The following is a 15,772-nucleotide window of genomic DNA, read 5'->3' as shown; positions in this document are numbered from 1 at the left end:
CTCTCGCTGCTCCACATCAAAGAGGAGGAGCACCAGCTTCATAAAACTAACATTATCACTCTCTGTTGGGCTTGGCTAAAGGATGTTAACAATCTTTTTATAATAATTCAAACTGGTTTAATGAGTGAAAATATTGTACCTTTCTTTTAAAACTTGGTTCTTTTCCCTTTAATCTGGATTTGTTCCTTGAATATTTAAAGCAAATAAATGAATAAATAATTTCACTCTAAAAAAATATATTTCAAGTCACCAAAAAGGATTATCAAACTTAGTTTGTAAAAAGAAAAAGGAAACTACTGAAATGCACTTGCAATGGAACTGTATGGGGCAACTGTTTGCCAATATACTTTTATTGCAATTGCATGTTTTGCTTTTACAAAATTAATCACACCGATTTAGCTTACATTTATTTAAGCAGAAATATTTTTTTAAACATTTCCCAAACCAGTCTTCCTTACTAAACATGATATAGAACCAAAATCAGTTGCTGAAAGGGATAATTCACCCAAAAATGAACATTTTGTCATTTACTCACCCTCATGTTGTTCTAAACCTGTATGAGGAGTTTCTTAAGAAGATATTTTAAAGAATGCTGGTAACCAGACAGTTTTCCTACTATGGAAGTCAATGGGGTCCATCAACTGTCTGGTTACCAACATTCTTTAAAATATCTTCTTATGTGTTCAACAGAAGACACAAACTCAACTTGAGGGTAAGTAATGAGATTTTAACTTGCAAACAGATTTTGTCACAGGCCTTTATATGGATGAAAATTAAATGAACTGAACTTCTAGAAAATAACTACAAAAAAGTGAACTATTAAAACAGATTTTATTAAGAACAAAGAAAATTTGTGACAGTTCACAAACATAAACAAATAAAACCACTGTTGCATAAATAATAGTTTAATGATTACACAAACCATACTCAGATCCCAGTCGTTGGGAAATGATATTGAACTAATAAAAATTAAAGAACTAAATGATTAAAGTGGTAACGGGTTCCAAGTAGACATGCGCACCTCATGCGATGGCCAGCGGGGAGAGTCTCTGTAGCGCCTTTTAGTGGTCGGATGCCTAAACTGAAAGGCTGGAGAGGAAAGATCACCGGGCAAACTGTTACTTGTGTCATCTTCAAAAATCACACCATCTCGTGTCAAAGAAGCAAAAGGTGGAAACTCAAATGGAGGACTGGCATTCAGCCATGAGGGGGTTTCCTTGTCGCTTTCGTGCAGAGGAGAGACTTGATCCGTTCTGAAGTCTTCGACTGAACTTGAGTCTTCAAAGAGATTCAATGGCACCATCTGCTGGAAGAACATTGGAGATGCAAGATCAGGTGTAAGAACTACAGGAGGAACATTTGAATCTTCATGATCGTCTTCCTCATGACCACCAATGTGACACTTCTGATCCAACAGTTTATGAAGATCAAGCTCCTTGACATTCTGCTCTGTTTGCTTGCACAGGAACAGACATTCAGTTTTCTTCATTGCAGGCAAATTCAGATCTTGATTTGGGTTTCCCAACGAGCTCAGAGAATCCACGTCATTTGTCTGATTTTGGAGGGAATTTTGTGACCTCTTGCACATCTCTTGATGATGTAAATCATTAATCGGTTCTTGATCGACCGACTCCACACCTGAATCAGGACTAGCGTCGCACATTCTTATGAAAGCCTGATTTGCTGGGGGAGATCCCACAGTGACAGGGCTCTGCTCTGGTGGTCTCTCAGATACGCCATCATGACTGATGGAGCGGCCAAATCGGCGTGCCCCCTGCCTCCGAAGGCGCGTGGCTCCCCTCTGAAGGGATTCCTGCGGTTTCTCCCGGAAATTAGGTGGCGCTCGAGATGTCCGGAGCAGCAAGGTCAAAGCACTAAAACCTCTAAGTCGCTCAGCCATGGACAAACGCTGATGGGGTCTTTTGAAACCAAGAGTTGAATCTGTCACCTTGTCTTGTTTATAATTCTTTTGTGTTTTAATGCTTCCTTTTGTCTCTTGCACTTCATTGATACCCACCTTCTTCTCCGTGGTTACATTCTCTTGCTCATTTGAAAGGGTCAGACTCGCAAACATCGGCCAGACACTGTTATCAATCTCAGTTTCAGCTCTACCAACTTCCTTTTCCAAAACAGGGATCTCATCAGTACACGACTCCAGCATCACCTCAGGTAGGCTTATGGATCTACGAGGACGAGATCGGTTCTTAGAACGGTTCTTATCTTTTTTGGACTCTTTACGCGGCTGCTTCACCTCTGGCTCATTCTCTACCTCTGTGCTTGCATTAATTTGAGACCCTTGATTTGGATTAACAGATTGTGTTACCTCACATTCTCCTAACCGCTCAAAGTCTTCAACTTCAAGTACAGTCCAGCATTCATCGTCACAGGGTTCTTCACTGTCCTGTCTCTGCATGAAAGATGCTTCAGGTCCCATTTTTAGACAGTCATCAGGGCTTTCAGCAAAACTGCAGTTGAGAAGACCCAGGTCATCGTCCACCTCATTCCCAACAACAACTGCATGATTGAAAATTAAACGTTAAAATTTTTTTTTATTTGAACAAAAGAAAATATGAAAAGATTTAAAGTATACAATAATGTCAATGATAGTGATGAACTGACATATTGGCCAGATTTTTATTAAATCAGTAAATATTGTATAAGAAACTGACTGACACGTAACTTTTACTCTGTAGTGCACAAATCAAATTCATGTACAAGTTGATTCAAATGATAATCAAAAATCAGTCAAGTAAATTAATAAAAACTCATCCAAACCTGCTTCTGGTTCATCAATGACAACAAGAGGTATCCTTGAAGACATATCATAATTTATAAGTGGTGAATCACTTTTACAGTCAAGCTGTTCTTGGTGTTCTTCTGAACAATTTTCAGGGTCTTTATGTGTTGGTGTCACTGAAAGCTAAAAATATGAAACCAGGTTAGCAGAATGAAAAAAATAAAACAAAAAAAGTAAAAACTACTAAAAGCTGGTTAAAAAAAACACATACTTGGTTACTGTTGTTTCCACTGGACACAGTAAAAAATCGTAGAGATCTTTTTCTCCGATGCACCTTTTCTTCTTGTGATGGAGGCCTGAAACCCCCAAAACATACACAGATAAGCCTAACTGCTACTCTTTGTAGATTAAATATCATCCCCAAATTAGTATTACAGAGTAGAGTTCAGTCATGATACAGTACCGAAGCAATTTCCGCTGTTCTCTCGTGTGGCTTCTCTTCTTGGTGGTGATAATAGTATCTTCTTTACTACACTTTTCCTTCAGGGGACTATGACTGCTTACAGATTCTAACAGATTTTTGCAAAGCAACTTTGGGGTATCAATATTCTACAACAATCATGAGATAAGCTTGTAAAATACACACATAAATAGACTGACCTTCTGGCTGAGTGATAGTTGTCGACCTGTCCTCTCTTAGGTCATGCAGAGACCGCCTGAACAATAGTAAACGCACAAGCTAAGAAACATCTGGGATGAACATCTTTTGCAAAGTATTCTATGAAGTCATCTGACCACAGACAAAATGGATATTTATGTATCAGATAAGCCAAAAATGTACCTTTTCTTCACAGATCCTTCAAGTTCAGGAAGTGATTCCTCGGTGGCTTTACGTTTGACTGTAACTGGTGATTGAGGAGTGGGGCTTTTTGAGAGAGGAGTCACTATAAAGATCAAAGAAACATTTTTTTTTTTTACTTTTGCAGTTTAAGAGAATAACTAATAGGAAAGCACTTACCATGCAAAAATATAGTGGCTCACCTGACATGACATCTAAGACTATTGGAGGTCCAGTGGGTGTACGACATGGCTTCAGTTTGGAAAAAGCATCTACGAATATTTCTGAAACAATATTTTGATAAAAATGTACATCATCATTAAAACGGAAAGAAAGATATGCTAGGAATTTTTTTTGTGCCCATAACATAAATCATTATATACTTATATTCTTCAGAATATATATTTTATAATCATCCTTATTATATCCTTCAGAAATGTATTCCTTTATTCTGATATACTGATTTGGCCCTCGGGAACCATTTCTTATTATTATCAATGTTGAAACAGTTCTACAGCTTAATATTTTTGTGAAAGCCGTGACTTTTTTCAGGATTCTTTTATTAATAGATTTTTTTTCATGTTTTTTTCATAATTTTTTTATATTATATTGCAAAATCAAAGATGACACCGTATATTTAGGATTGGTGGGGACCTAATAAAATAACTTTTAAAAAATACTGGGGGGGACATGACCACCTTAATTGTCTGTGGTGGTTATGGCAGTATGAAACCAACAATTGAAGAAACTTTCTTTAACAGAAGATGACAGGTGCAATAGATGTTCGCTATCCCCAGCAGATCATTCTTATACATTTTATACCTTTCCTAAATTGTATCCATTCTGGTCTTCTTTTTTGTTGCATTGTCAAAGGCTCTTAATGTTTCTGTGAAACCCTACCCAATAATTGCAATTTTTGGTGTACTCCCTGTTGATGGCTTGTGCCATGCTAAAATTATTGCTTTTGCTTCATTGGTAGCCAGAAGAATATTGTTACATTGGACATCCTCATGCCCCCCTCCTAAATTGTCCTGGTTAAAGGACTTAATGTCCTTTTTTACACCTGGAAAAAATAAAAAAAAACTCCATTATAGACTCCAACTCATTTTATAAAATGTGGAACCATTTCCTTTCCTTTTTTAAGACTGTACCTTCATTGGAGATTTGATTTCCTTGTCATGTTTTCCATGTATGCCATGCATATTCGTCATTTAAGAATCTGCTCAATAAAAATACATATACAAAACAAAACAAAAAAATCTCACCACCAACACTTCGTCTTCGTTGTCGTCTCAGACTTCTGTAAACACTGAGTCCTGTCCTCTTACTAAACATAGCGCCACCTTCAGGAGAGGGTGTCTCTGTTCCCCCTGTTGATTTTAAAGCCTCCAGCATACATGATGGAACAACACCTGATAGACAAAGTTCACACACAAGTACAAGCTCAGTTTACTCCAAATAATGGACCCAAATTGCTGCACCCAGCAAAGGGCAAGTTAACCAATCGCTCATTCAAATCCCCTCCATCTTTACCAATACGTTCTGCATGAAGAATGAGTGATTTGATCACTGATGTCTGCTGGTCTAAATGTTTCTCGGTGTCCAGAGTGAGTTTGCAAGGTTGACATTGAAGCAGGTTAGGAGCAATAACAACAGCCAGGCTACTCGCATCCATTCTATTCTCACTGCAAGGAAAATATGATCAAAAATTAGCTTGTGTATTGTCTGTACATCAATGCAAAGTGTTTTTAGCATGCTGACAATTACCACAGACAAAAATTTTGACTTAAAGGTGGTATCAGCGATTTCAGGCCCAAACATAAATGATCACATTCATCTAATATTTCGCTAGCTGCACGCCCCATAAGCATGCTGTCAAAAAACCGCGTCTCTCTAGGTAGCCTAGGCTCTGAGATCTGCACACAAAAACAGTTGGTATCAACATCACTCAAAACCAAAATAAATAGTGTTCCAACCAATCATCGACAGGGGCGGGTGTTGTGAGGTTTTGCGCTCGTGCACGGCTGCCTATGACGGCTGCACGCGAAAACCTCACAACACCCGCCCCTGTCAATGATTGGTTGGAACACTATTTGTTTGGGTTTTGAGTGTTTGGCTAAAACGGGTGAAAACAACTGTTTTTGTGTGCAGATCTCAGAGCCTAGGCTACCTAGAGAGACGCGGTTTTTTGACAGCATGCTTATGGGGCGTGCAGCTAGCGAAATATTAGATGAATGTGATCATTTATGTTTGGGCCTGAAATCGCTGATACCACCTTTAAGATTAAATATTACAGAAAAATAAGAGACTATTCCTTTAAAATTTGCACAGATCCAAGAAAAATAAGACTCAAATTGATATTCAGGCTGCAATCAAATGTTAAACCTCTCTGCAGCTTGACGCAGAAAGGTGCAGAGGAATCTGAGTGCACGAGCGTGGGATGAAGGTAACAGAGCTGTAATGAGCAGAGTTGTTCTGTTTCTCGCTCCCTCCTGGTCATGTGTCATCTCAAGCCCCTGGGCCTGAATCAGAGGGATCTGGAGGTCTGTAGGGATGAGAGGAGATGGCAGCTCACGCAGGAACTGCTTGATGAGAGAGGCGACGTCACAAGGTTGCAGGAGGTCTGTGTGCGGGGGAAGGAAGACTGGCTTTCCCTGCTCCAAATCTGCCTATGAAATAAAAGCATTTGTTGTTACCTTTTCTTGCAGATCATTTTAAACATTTGTCAAAAGAGCTATTTGTATTTTGGATGTGTACTACCAGTCAAAAGTTGTATGTTTTTGAAAGAAGGCTCTTATTCTCAACAAGGCTGCATGTATTTAATCAAAAATACAGTAAAAACAGCAATTTTGTGAAATATGACTACAATGAAAACTTTTAAAGGGATACTCCACTCTAAAATTTAAATTCTTTTATCATTTACTCACCCTCATGTTGTTTCAAACCTGTATGAATTTCTTTCTTCTGCTGAACAGAAAGGAAGATATTTAGAAGAATGTCAGTAACCAGACACTTTTTGGTACCATTGACTTCCATAGTAATTTTTTTTCCTACAATGGAAGTCAATGGTACCAAAAACTGTCTGTTACTGACATTCTTCTAAATATCTTCCTTTCTGTTGAGCAGAGGAAAAAAATGCATACAGGTTTGAAACAACATGAGGGTGAGTATATGATGACAGAATTTTCATTTTAGAGTGGAGTATCCCTTTAACAAGCAGCCATTACTTAAGTCTTCAGTGTCATATTATCCTTCAGAAATTATTCTAATTAATGTAAATAAATTCAGCCTTGGTGAGCATAAACATTTTAAATATAATCTTATTTATTACAAACTTTATACCAGTATTGTAAAACTAGTGGGGGAAAAATACACGTGCAAAGGTCAAAATGGGTACCCGAATAAAAAGATTGCCATCCATCAAGACACAAAATAGGCTAACTGTATAAATTTGAGACGCAGAGTGGTAAGATATAACCTGTTAATGCCATTGTGATATGATACATGTCAGATTTGAAGGAATTTACCCTTAGAGCTCGGATACGACTCAGGGATCCGGTCTTCCTGAAAAGACCTTCTGTATCAAGATGTTGTGACAGATATCCACAGGCCTCCACCAAGAACCTGAAAACCAGAACCTCATATGCTCTCATGTGGCATACAAACGCAGGCTTCTGTCTCTCAATCACTGTCATGCTGCTCTCGATTTAAAAACTCAATTTTAGTTTTGATTATCTGAATTTTAAAACAAACAAGAGATGTTGATAAACATACTGAGGTACTGTACCGCCCATGTCTGAGAGTTGATGTTGAGGGAGCAAATGTATGTCACGTCCAAAAGCAAAGCGTTGTGACGAGATCTCCTAAGCGACAAATTCAACGTATGTAAATTATACAATATTTTAAACAACAGATAATTGGCCGTCGTTTTTTTTTTACCTGACTAAAAGTTTGTTGACAGTTGGAATCTCCATTCAGAAAGTTCTTCCAGTTTTTCACGCGGATACCGACAGCTTTGAGCGCGTGAATGATCGCCACCACGCGCAAACGCTCCTCTGTTAAACCAGACATTATTTGACGGTCTGAACACCACAGAAACGTTCTGTCGAGATTCAGAATGTTTTGTTCAATTGGTTGTTATTTACTAGCACATTAAAGTCATGGAAACGGTACATTTGGCTAATTAGTACGGCGGTGGATGTGGAGACGACGTTTTCGTATGAACCGCCTGAAATGATTGGTGGCAGTTCGTTTCCGCTCATCTGCACGTATGCAAATGAGCTAACCTTATTCAAATAAGCCAATGTGAGGAAAAAAAAAAAAAAAAAAAAATATATATATATATATATATATATATATATATATATATATATATATATATATATTTTTTTTTTTTTTTTTTACTGGAATTGACTAATGTGTTTCCTTTTATTATTATTAAATTAAAAATCCAGCCTGTTGAATATTTTTCTCTAACTTGTTTGCAATACAGTTTACTACCTTTTATGCCGGTAAACGGAGGGTAATTTTTTCTTTAATCAAAAGTGAGAAAACTGTACAAATATTTTAATACACACACACACACACACACACACACACACACACACACACACACACACACACACACACACACACACACAAAATATTATTGTTTTATTGGTTGTTACTTAACCCTTTGAAAATATTACAATAAACAATAAACAATCTAATAATATATTCAAAAATGTGCATTTTTCAAAAGTAATATTTTTAAATATCTCCTAATGTGATCAACATCTCGTTGGTTAGTTATTGTCAAGTGTTTTTTTTATAATATATTTATGCATGTAACTACATACATTAAAGCTTTTAGCATTTTTTTTAAGAAATTACCCATTTAAAGTAATTTTAGGGGAAAACATTTATCAGCAATATGATTTAAGCGCCATATATAAAACGAAAGGTTTCTATCCGTTATAAAATACTGTTTTCAATGGGAGAGCAATGCCATTTTAAGACCAAGGCCTTTGTAAGACACCAACTAATGCTACTGTAATTGGAAAAGGTGAAATAAAAACATAAAACTGAATATATTTATATATACTATATTACTGGAGAGTTGGGTAGTTAAGCTTGCAAAATATTGTGGGGGGAAAATCCTTTCAAATCATCATTCATGCAGGCAGTACCCCCTTCTCAAATAAAACAAACCTGGAGCAGACTTGAAACTATCATAAATAGATCATATATATATATATATATATATATATATATATATATATATATATATATATATATATATATATATATATATATATATATATATATATATATATATATATATATATATATGTACTGAGAACTGATAAGAATGTAAAAAATTTACCTTGAAATGCAACACAAGTCACTTTGGATAAAGCGTCTGCCAGATACATAAATGTAAATATATGCGTGTGTGTGTAGGAAATATAAAATCTATTACATCATTAAGCTTCATTTAAATAAATCCAAATCACTATTCATTTAAATAAGCACATGGAAAGAGACTTGACTGTGAAAGTGGATCCTTGATTAAAAATAACAATAACACTGACAGTAGGTTTACTTAGAGCCATTTCTGTTTATGTAAAACTCATTCACATTGATTTATGAGTCACTCAAATTGCATCTGTTTAAAAAAAAACACACAAGTCAATAATATAATCTCATAACAAAATAGCAATATTTTGAATAGAGTGAACTAAAATACAAGGACGTATATAGTTGATAAACCGTTTTATTGATGGCTGGATATTACTGTTTTAATCAGCACAAAGACTGTCTGCATCTTTGAAAATGATGAAAATACATGTTTGGGAAACCCTGTTGACATACAATGATTCAGCTTTATAAATAAAGGACATTTCACAGGTAGCGTGCCACAAGCACAGATCACTTCATGTTTGAAACAAAATCTTCTCCTTTCTTGATGGAGCCCTTCAGTTCATCCATGGCTTCAGCTACCAGCTTCTCCTCAAACGCAGAGATCTTGCCAAGGCCAAGGTTCTTTTCAATGCCGTTTTTCTGAGAAAAGGAAAGAGAAATTAATAAAACAAATTTTAGTAGACAAAAACATAAAGCCCGTTTTACCAGGTGATTGTTGTCCCTGTGACCTTGTATGATCTGAACATAAGATGAAGTAACATCTAAAGAGGATCTAGCTAGATTTACCCCAAGCAGGAGAGGTGTAGAGAAGTATTTGCACTCCGTTACATAAGATGAAGTAACATCTAAAGAGGATCTAGCTAGATTTACCCCAAGCAGGAGAGGTGTAGAGAAGTATTTGCACTCCGTTTCCTCAGATCTCACAAATGCACATTCAACAACACCCTCCTTTCCATTCATGGCGTCAAGAAGGGAGAATGTGAACCTGGCTCCAGCGTAGGCCATGGACAGAGTGGCAGAGCCTATGGATAGAAACACGTTTAGGTTTACAGATACAAACTCATATTTCAGATCTTCTAAATGGTATTTTTAATGTGGTATTTAAAAAAAAATCTAAATTAAGTTTCTGCACAATTAAAAAAAGATGCCAGCAACATGAAGGGACCAAAGCCTTACTTAATGCAATCAAAAAACAAGCAATCAAACAGCATCTAAATCCTCAGTTCTCACCTGCACCAGCTTTAGCTTTCACAACCTCAGTTCCTGCCTCCTGGATCCTGCCTGTCAAAGCAGACAGTTGATCTGCAGGGAACTCAACCTTGGGTGTGCACTGAAAACAACACGAAAAGAATAATACACATCAGCTTTATCATTTCACCAAATAATCTAAACAACCTGTCCTAAAGAAAAAAAGCCAATCAGAAAATATTTTACATTTATGGTACAGGATTGTAGACCAATGATTACACAATGAGCAGGGATATGCAGTGCAATGTCACAGAAATGAAGCAAGCAACCTAGGATTGACATGAAAGTTAAAGCTTGAATTGGTAGTCATGTTCAATAAGCATTTGAACAGTATTGCATTACAAAGTTAGCAGTTATGTAGTAACACAGGTTCTCCTCACCTGTGAAATGAGAGGAATGATGGTCTTTCCTGCATGACCTCCGACCACTGGCACATTGACTCGGGCGGGATCAAGGCCCTGGAAATATTGCAGTAACCGTGACAATGAAATGACTGTGCAAATGTATGCTCTGATGATGACATTAAATAAATAAGTCTGCACTTAAAAATCTGTATCTACTGAGTTTATAGAACTCACTTTGAGCTCAGCAACAAAAGTATTTGCTCTGACAATATCCAGTGTTGTCACACCAAAGACTCTGTTGGGGTGGTAGACGCCATGTTTCTTCATCACCTCTGATGTGATGGGAATAGTGGAGTTCACCTGAAATTCACAATGAAGTTTAATAATACAGAACTTGTTTTCCTATATGAACAATTATCAACTATCTTAAACGGACGGTCCAAAGCATACATGCATGTATGTGCATGTGTATAGATATCTAGTGTTATACGCCATTTTGACCTTTGAGCAGTTATAAAGTGATATAGCAGCAATGTACTGATCTCTCCGAGACTTTATACAGGGTTCCCACACCTTGGTTAACTTCAAATTCAAGGACCTTTCAAGGACTTTCCAGATCCAACACCCTCAAATTCTAGCACTTAATGTGGGGACACATTTCAATTGAGGGCAAGGTAACATTGTGTTACCTTGTAAGATACATTGTTACAGTTTTCATGTGTCAAATACAACTATGCCTTTATTTTTGGCAATATGACAAATCTGATATTCTATTTGTCGCATTTATGTTTTGCATTACCAGAAATTAAGGATATTTGGTACATCCTATGTGACCACCCTGAATTTAGTTGGGTCACAGGGATATTGGATTGTTTGTATATATTTCTTTCTTTCTTTTATTACCTATGTCTATTTCAGTTTACTTGTGTATATATATAAGTTTTATTATTGTAGTGAGTTTACATTGGGCAGCTCAGCTGCATCTTCTCAATTCTGGTTGACAGTTGAGAGAGTGGAGTTGCCGTGACGATTGTGGTGCATCCTCAGACAACAAAGAGGACCTTTGAGCAACCACTAACTATTGTCTCTCTCTCTCTCTCTCATTTACTGTTAAGGTTAGTTATTGAATTCATTCATTTTCATATCAAATGTTTATTTACTGTATTATAAAATGATCTGATATTAACTTTTGCATGAATTTTATTGAAAAGAGCTTAGGCTCATGTAACCAGCCTATTTTTGCGATGTTTCACGGTGTGTCTGTGAAACGTTGAGGTCCCATAGTTTCGTGTGCTCGTCATTTCGTCATGGCAACGTACAACACAAAGTACCTTACGCGGGAAACACTTAACATAACATGTAAATGTGCGTAACTAATGTAAATAAAGCAAGCTAGTATGCATAGGCCACGAAATGTTGGCAAAATAACACATTAGCGGAACTTTCGCAAAATAAATTCAAGCACCTGCATCTATGCATGTCTATTTTCAAAAACTTCCCAGGGCCTTGAAAAATATTTTCAGATTCACAAACTTTCAAGAATTTCAAGGACCCGTGGGAACCCTGTTTATACTCACAGGGTTTGCAATGACGCAGATCATGGCCTCAGGGCAGTGACGGGCGCAGGCATCAGCTAGTGTGGCCACAATAGTGGCATTGGTGTTGAACAGGTCGTCACGAGTCATACCTAGAAAAAAGGGCAAAAAGAACAATCTTCAGAAACGTATAGAAATCCATAAGAATTTCTCATTTATAACTGAGCCCAATTCTATCCCGAAGCCCTTATGTTTAAGCCAATCAAAAAAAATTGTTGAATATCCTATTTTACAAATCACACAAATAAAATGTTGCAAATGCCATTCGATGCGGACTATAAATGCGCTTAAAAAAAAAACAAAGCAGAGATATAAAAAAAATATATATATACCCACCAGGCTTCCTTGGGACACCAGCAGGGATGACAACAACCTCACAGCCTTTCAGTGCAGCACCCAGCTGATCTGCTCCCATGTACCCTGCAAAGCAAGACAGTGAGCACTATAGCACTATTTACTAATTTAAAGTAAAAAAATAAAAATAAAAAAAAAGTGGTAGGGTTTAAGCATTGGAGAAGCCTAGCATATGTTACCAGATAAAAGTAGGTTGTTTCAACTGTCAAGTTTTGACATTTTAATTAAAAATGATGGGTTAAAGTTATCTGGATTATTCGTTCACAAAAATAAGATGATGCATTTAGAAAATACAGCAAATTTCCATTTCATGCCAACTTTAAAATAATAAATTAGCCAAGAAATCTAGATGCACCCTAGCGGCAGCAAAATGTATTTTGCAGCCAGGGTAGTCTAGCAACTCTCCATTGACTTTCGAGCTGGAAAAACCTAAATTGGGTCAGGCCAATCACATCGTGTATAGAGTAGGCGGGGTGGGCTTAACATAATGACGACAGAGTTGCAACGGTTCCCTGCTACTTGAAAACAAAGAATGGCGGCTGCTGCTGGAGAACAGTCTTTCGAATCGGCTTTGGCTGCGACTCTGGAGGACTTGGAGTTAAGTTTTTCTTTGAGAAAAGAGCAAAGAACGGCACTTAAGTCATTCTTAAAAAAAGGAAGATGTGTTCGTAGTTTTGCCGGCCAGATACGGCAAAAGTTGAATCTATCAACTAACGTTAGCTCCGCTGTTGGGAAAACGCTCTGGTTGGTTGAAGCGCTGACCTATTGCGTGCAGAGGGAATCTGAAAGACAGACATTTATCCCACCCCTCGGATTGAGCCGTGTCTATGGTGAGTTGCCAGACCTAACATCTTGATGTAGGCTAATAATAAATATGATTTCTCTGCAAATACAAAAAAAAAAAAAAAAAAAAAAAAAAAAACAGAACCAAGGAGGCTTGATTAGCCGAAACCCTTTCTGTACCTGTGACATGGGCTCTGGTCTCAATGTGACTGAGGTCAGCAGCCACTCCAGGAGTGTGGGCGATATCGTAAAGTGACAGCTGGCTCACTAAAGGGCTGTTCTTCAATAGGAGGGACAGGGGCTGCCCGATGCCCCCTGAGGCACCCAAGACAGCTACTTTCGCATTGTTCTGCAAGGAGGAAAAATTGCAACATGTCACACAATTGCAATATGTGCTAATCCACCCTACTTATATCAGTAAAGTGTACTTTGACTCAATAGGCCATTAAATTTACTGCTTTGTATTGTTGTGTGCAATATATAAACATTTAAGAGGTATCATTAATCATAACCTGGTTATCGAAAACTATTAGTTCGACCAAAAATGAAAATTCTGTCATTATTACTCACCCTCATGTCATTCCAAATCTGTAAGATTTTCGTTCATCTTCGGAACACAAATGAAGTTCTTGATGAAATCTGAGAGCTTTCGGTCCCTCCATTGACAGCTACACAACTACCACTTTGACGCTTCAAAAGGTTCATTCAGAGATTGTAAAACTAATCCATATGAATTGAGTGGTTTATTTCAAATTTCTGAAGAGACTCGATCACTTTATATGATGGACAGATTGAATTTAGGCTTTTATTCACATATAAAGATTCATCAACTTACACATCAGTTGTGGTAAACAAGCTCAAGCACGTTCGCTTGACGTTCAAGAACCAATGAGATTCATTCCTGTGTGTTACGCAGCACGTTTGAGGTTCCTCAAGAACCAATGAGGTTTGATCTCACGCATCAAGCAGGTTTGGTTGAGCTTGATCAATGCTTAAATGTTAATAAAAGCTTAAATTATATCTGTTAATCATATAGTGATCGGGTCTCTTCAGAAAATTTGTAGTAAACCGCTCAATTCATATGAATTAGTTTTACGATCTCTTTATGAAGCTTTTGAAGCGTCAAAGTGGTAGTTGCGTAACTGTCAATGGAGGAACAGAATCAAAAAGATCTTCATTTGTGTTCAAAATATGAACTAAAGTCTTACGGGTTTGGAACAACATGGGGGTGACTAATTCATTTTCATTTTTGGGTGAACTATCCCTTTAAATAAAAAAAATAAAAAAATAGAACAACCTTTGAATGCAAAATGCTAAACATAATTTTGTGCGTCTATGCGTTTATAAATGGAGGTCAAATGAACATAATTTTTTACCTGGACCTTGGGACTTTTTCAATCTGGAAATACACCAGTGGGAATATTTACTACCATTCGTGCAAAGAAATGGGAGGGTTTAAACCAAGTGATTAAGGAATCTGTAAAGTGTTTAGACAGTACAAAGGAAGTCTGTATGGCATAAGTGCGTTTAGTGCGAGTTTATGGAAAACAAACTAATTAGTCTTATTCTATTGGCAACTAAACGCCTGTATTGCATTGTGATGTATGGGGAATATAAGTACAAGCCTTATAAAGGCCAGAGTTTTGTTTCATGAAACATATCAGATGGTGAATCATCACAATAGCGCTTTTGCCATTTTAAACCAACACAAAAGCTGCATTAAGCCTGATCTCTCATTACAGATCAAGACACTTTGTAGTACTTGCTACACGACAAGCTGATTACAGTAATGACCTTTCAAAGGGGGTCGAGTCAATGCGATGCCATCTCTAACCTGGATGAACGCACACAGGCAGAGGCAGACTACACGAGTTGGCAAGGTCGACTAAAACCTACTCATGGCGGACAGCAGGATTTCAACTGGATTCATGATTCTTGTAACCTCTATAAACCTAAAGTCCATATGACTAAGAAATCACACTGTCAGTGTGCTGGCTAAATGCCAAGCAAGGTAACGTAACTTCTAGGTTACCTGGATGCAGGTTCTTAACTTAGTTTCAACTATATTTTTGTAGTCTATGAATTATTAAGGACCACGAATCAATAAAGAAAAAAAAGTACATTGTGTTTTAATCTCAGTTTGACATGTCAGCGTCATTGTACACTCATATTCATCACGTAAGCTAATGTTAGCGCACTCGCATGGTAACAAATATGAACGTTTTTACCTGGGAGGAGGTGGATAAGCTCCGGGCGAGGGTGGCTGTTGGTCTAGCGATGCGGGAGAACATGTTGGATTGATATTTTGTAAGTGCTTGCTGTTTTAAAATTAATATTTGATATAGAGCCCCTCCTGACTGTGACTCCAACGTCCTCTAACAAGACAACCGGGTGAGAACAAGCCTACGGTGCAGCCAAGCTTTGTTGACGCTATGACATACTGGCCTTCTCTGATTGGTGTAGCAGTCTG

General features: G+C 37.3%; 2 protein-coding genes across 2 annotated transcripts; both read right to left on the bottom strand.

Moving 5' to 3' along the window:
• Positions 1 to 814: 814 nt before the first annotated feature.
• Positions 815 to 7,845, bottom strand: LOC308683810 (uncharacterized protein). Its single transcript, XM_081354583.1, has 13 exons — positions 7,515 to 7,845; positions 7,350 to 7,438; positions 7,103 to 7,199; positions 5,961 to 6,244; positions 5,109 to 5,260; positions 4,841 to 4,987; positions 3,779 to 3,859; positions 3,579 to 3,681; positions 3,398 to 3,453; positions 3,201 to 3,306; positions 3,009 to 3,093; positions 2,776 to 2,920; positions 815 to 2,514 (listed from the first exon to the last, which is right to left on the bottom strand). Exons 1-13 carry the CDS (start codon positions 7,644 to 7,646, stop codon positions 986 to 988), a joined length of 3,006 nt encoding a protein of 1,001 aa, XP_081210709.1. The 5' UTR covers positions 7,647 to 7,845; the 3' UTR covers positions 815 to 985.
• A 1,467-nt stretch (positions 7,846 to 9,312) lies between these two features.
• Positions 9,313 to 15,764, bottom strand: mdh2 (malate dehydrogenase 2, NAD (mitochondrial)). Its single transcript, XM_081354719.1, has 9 exons — positions 15,531 to 15,764; positions 13,483 to 13,651; positions 12,502 to 12,585; positions 12,148 to 12,257; positions 10,805 to 10,930; positions 10,607 to 10,684; positions 10,209 to 10,308; positions 9,849 to 10,000; positions 9,313 to 9,617 (listed from the first exon to the last, which is right to left on the bottom strand). Exons 1-9 carry the CDS (start codon positions 15,591 to 15,593, stop codon positions 9,486 to 9,488), a joined length of 1,014 nt encoding a protein of 337 aa, XP_081210845.1. The 5' UTR covers positions 15,594 to 15,764; the 3' UTR covers positions 9,313 to 9,485.
• Positions 15,765 to 15,772: the final 8 nt, after the last annotated feature.

This window comes from Scardinius erythrophthalmus, assembly GCF_964197995.2.
Source record: "Scardinius erythrophthalmus genome assembly, chromosome: 23".
NCBI classification, from domain to species: Eukaryota; Metazoa; Chordata; class Actinopteri; order Cypriniformes; family Leuciscidae; genus Scardinius; species Scardinius erythrophthalmus.
The sequence above is the reverse complement of the archived record's forward strand: the minus strand, read 5'-3'. Positions and strand labels throughout refer to the sequence as shown.

Coding starts and splice junctions, on each gene's coding strand:
- LOC308683810 (XM_081354583.1), bottom strand. CDS start 7,646: ATGTCTGGTTTAACAGAGGAGCGTTTGCGCGTGGTGGCGATCATTCAC. Junction 2,921..3,008: donor GTGGAAACAACAGTAACCAA/GTATGTGTTTTT, acceptor TCATATTTTTAG/CTTTCAGTGACACCAACACA. Junction 2,515..2,775: donor CATTGATGAACCAGAAGCAG/GTTTGGATGAGT, acceptor TCAATCATGCAG/TTGTTGTTGGGAATGAGGTG.
- mdh2 (XM_081354719.1), bottom strand. CDS start 15,593: ATGTTCTCCCGCATCGCTAGACCAACAGCCACCCTCGCCCGGAGCTTA. Junction 12,586..13,482: donor GACCAGAGCCCATGTCACAG/GTACAGAAAGGG, acceptor CTTGCTTTGCAG/GGTACATGGGAGCAGATCAG. Junction 9,618..9,848: donor CTACACCTCTCCTGCTTGGG/GTAAATCTAGCT, acceptor TCCTTTTCTCAG/AAAAACGGCATTGAAAAGAA.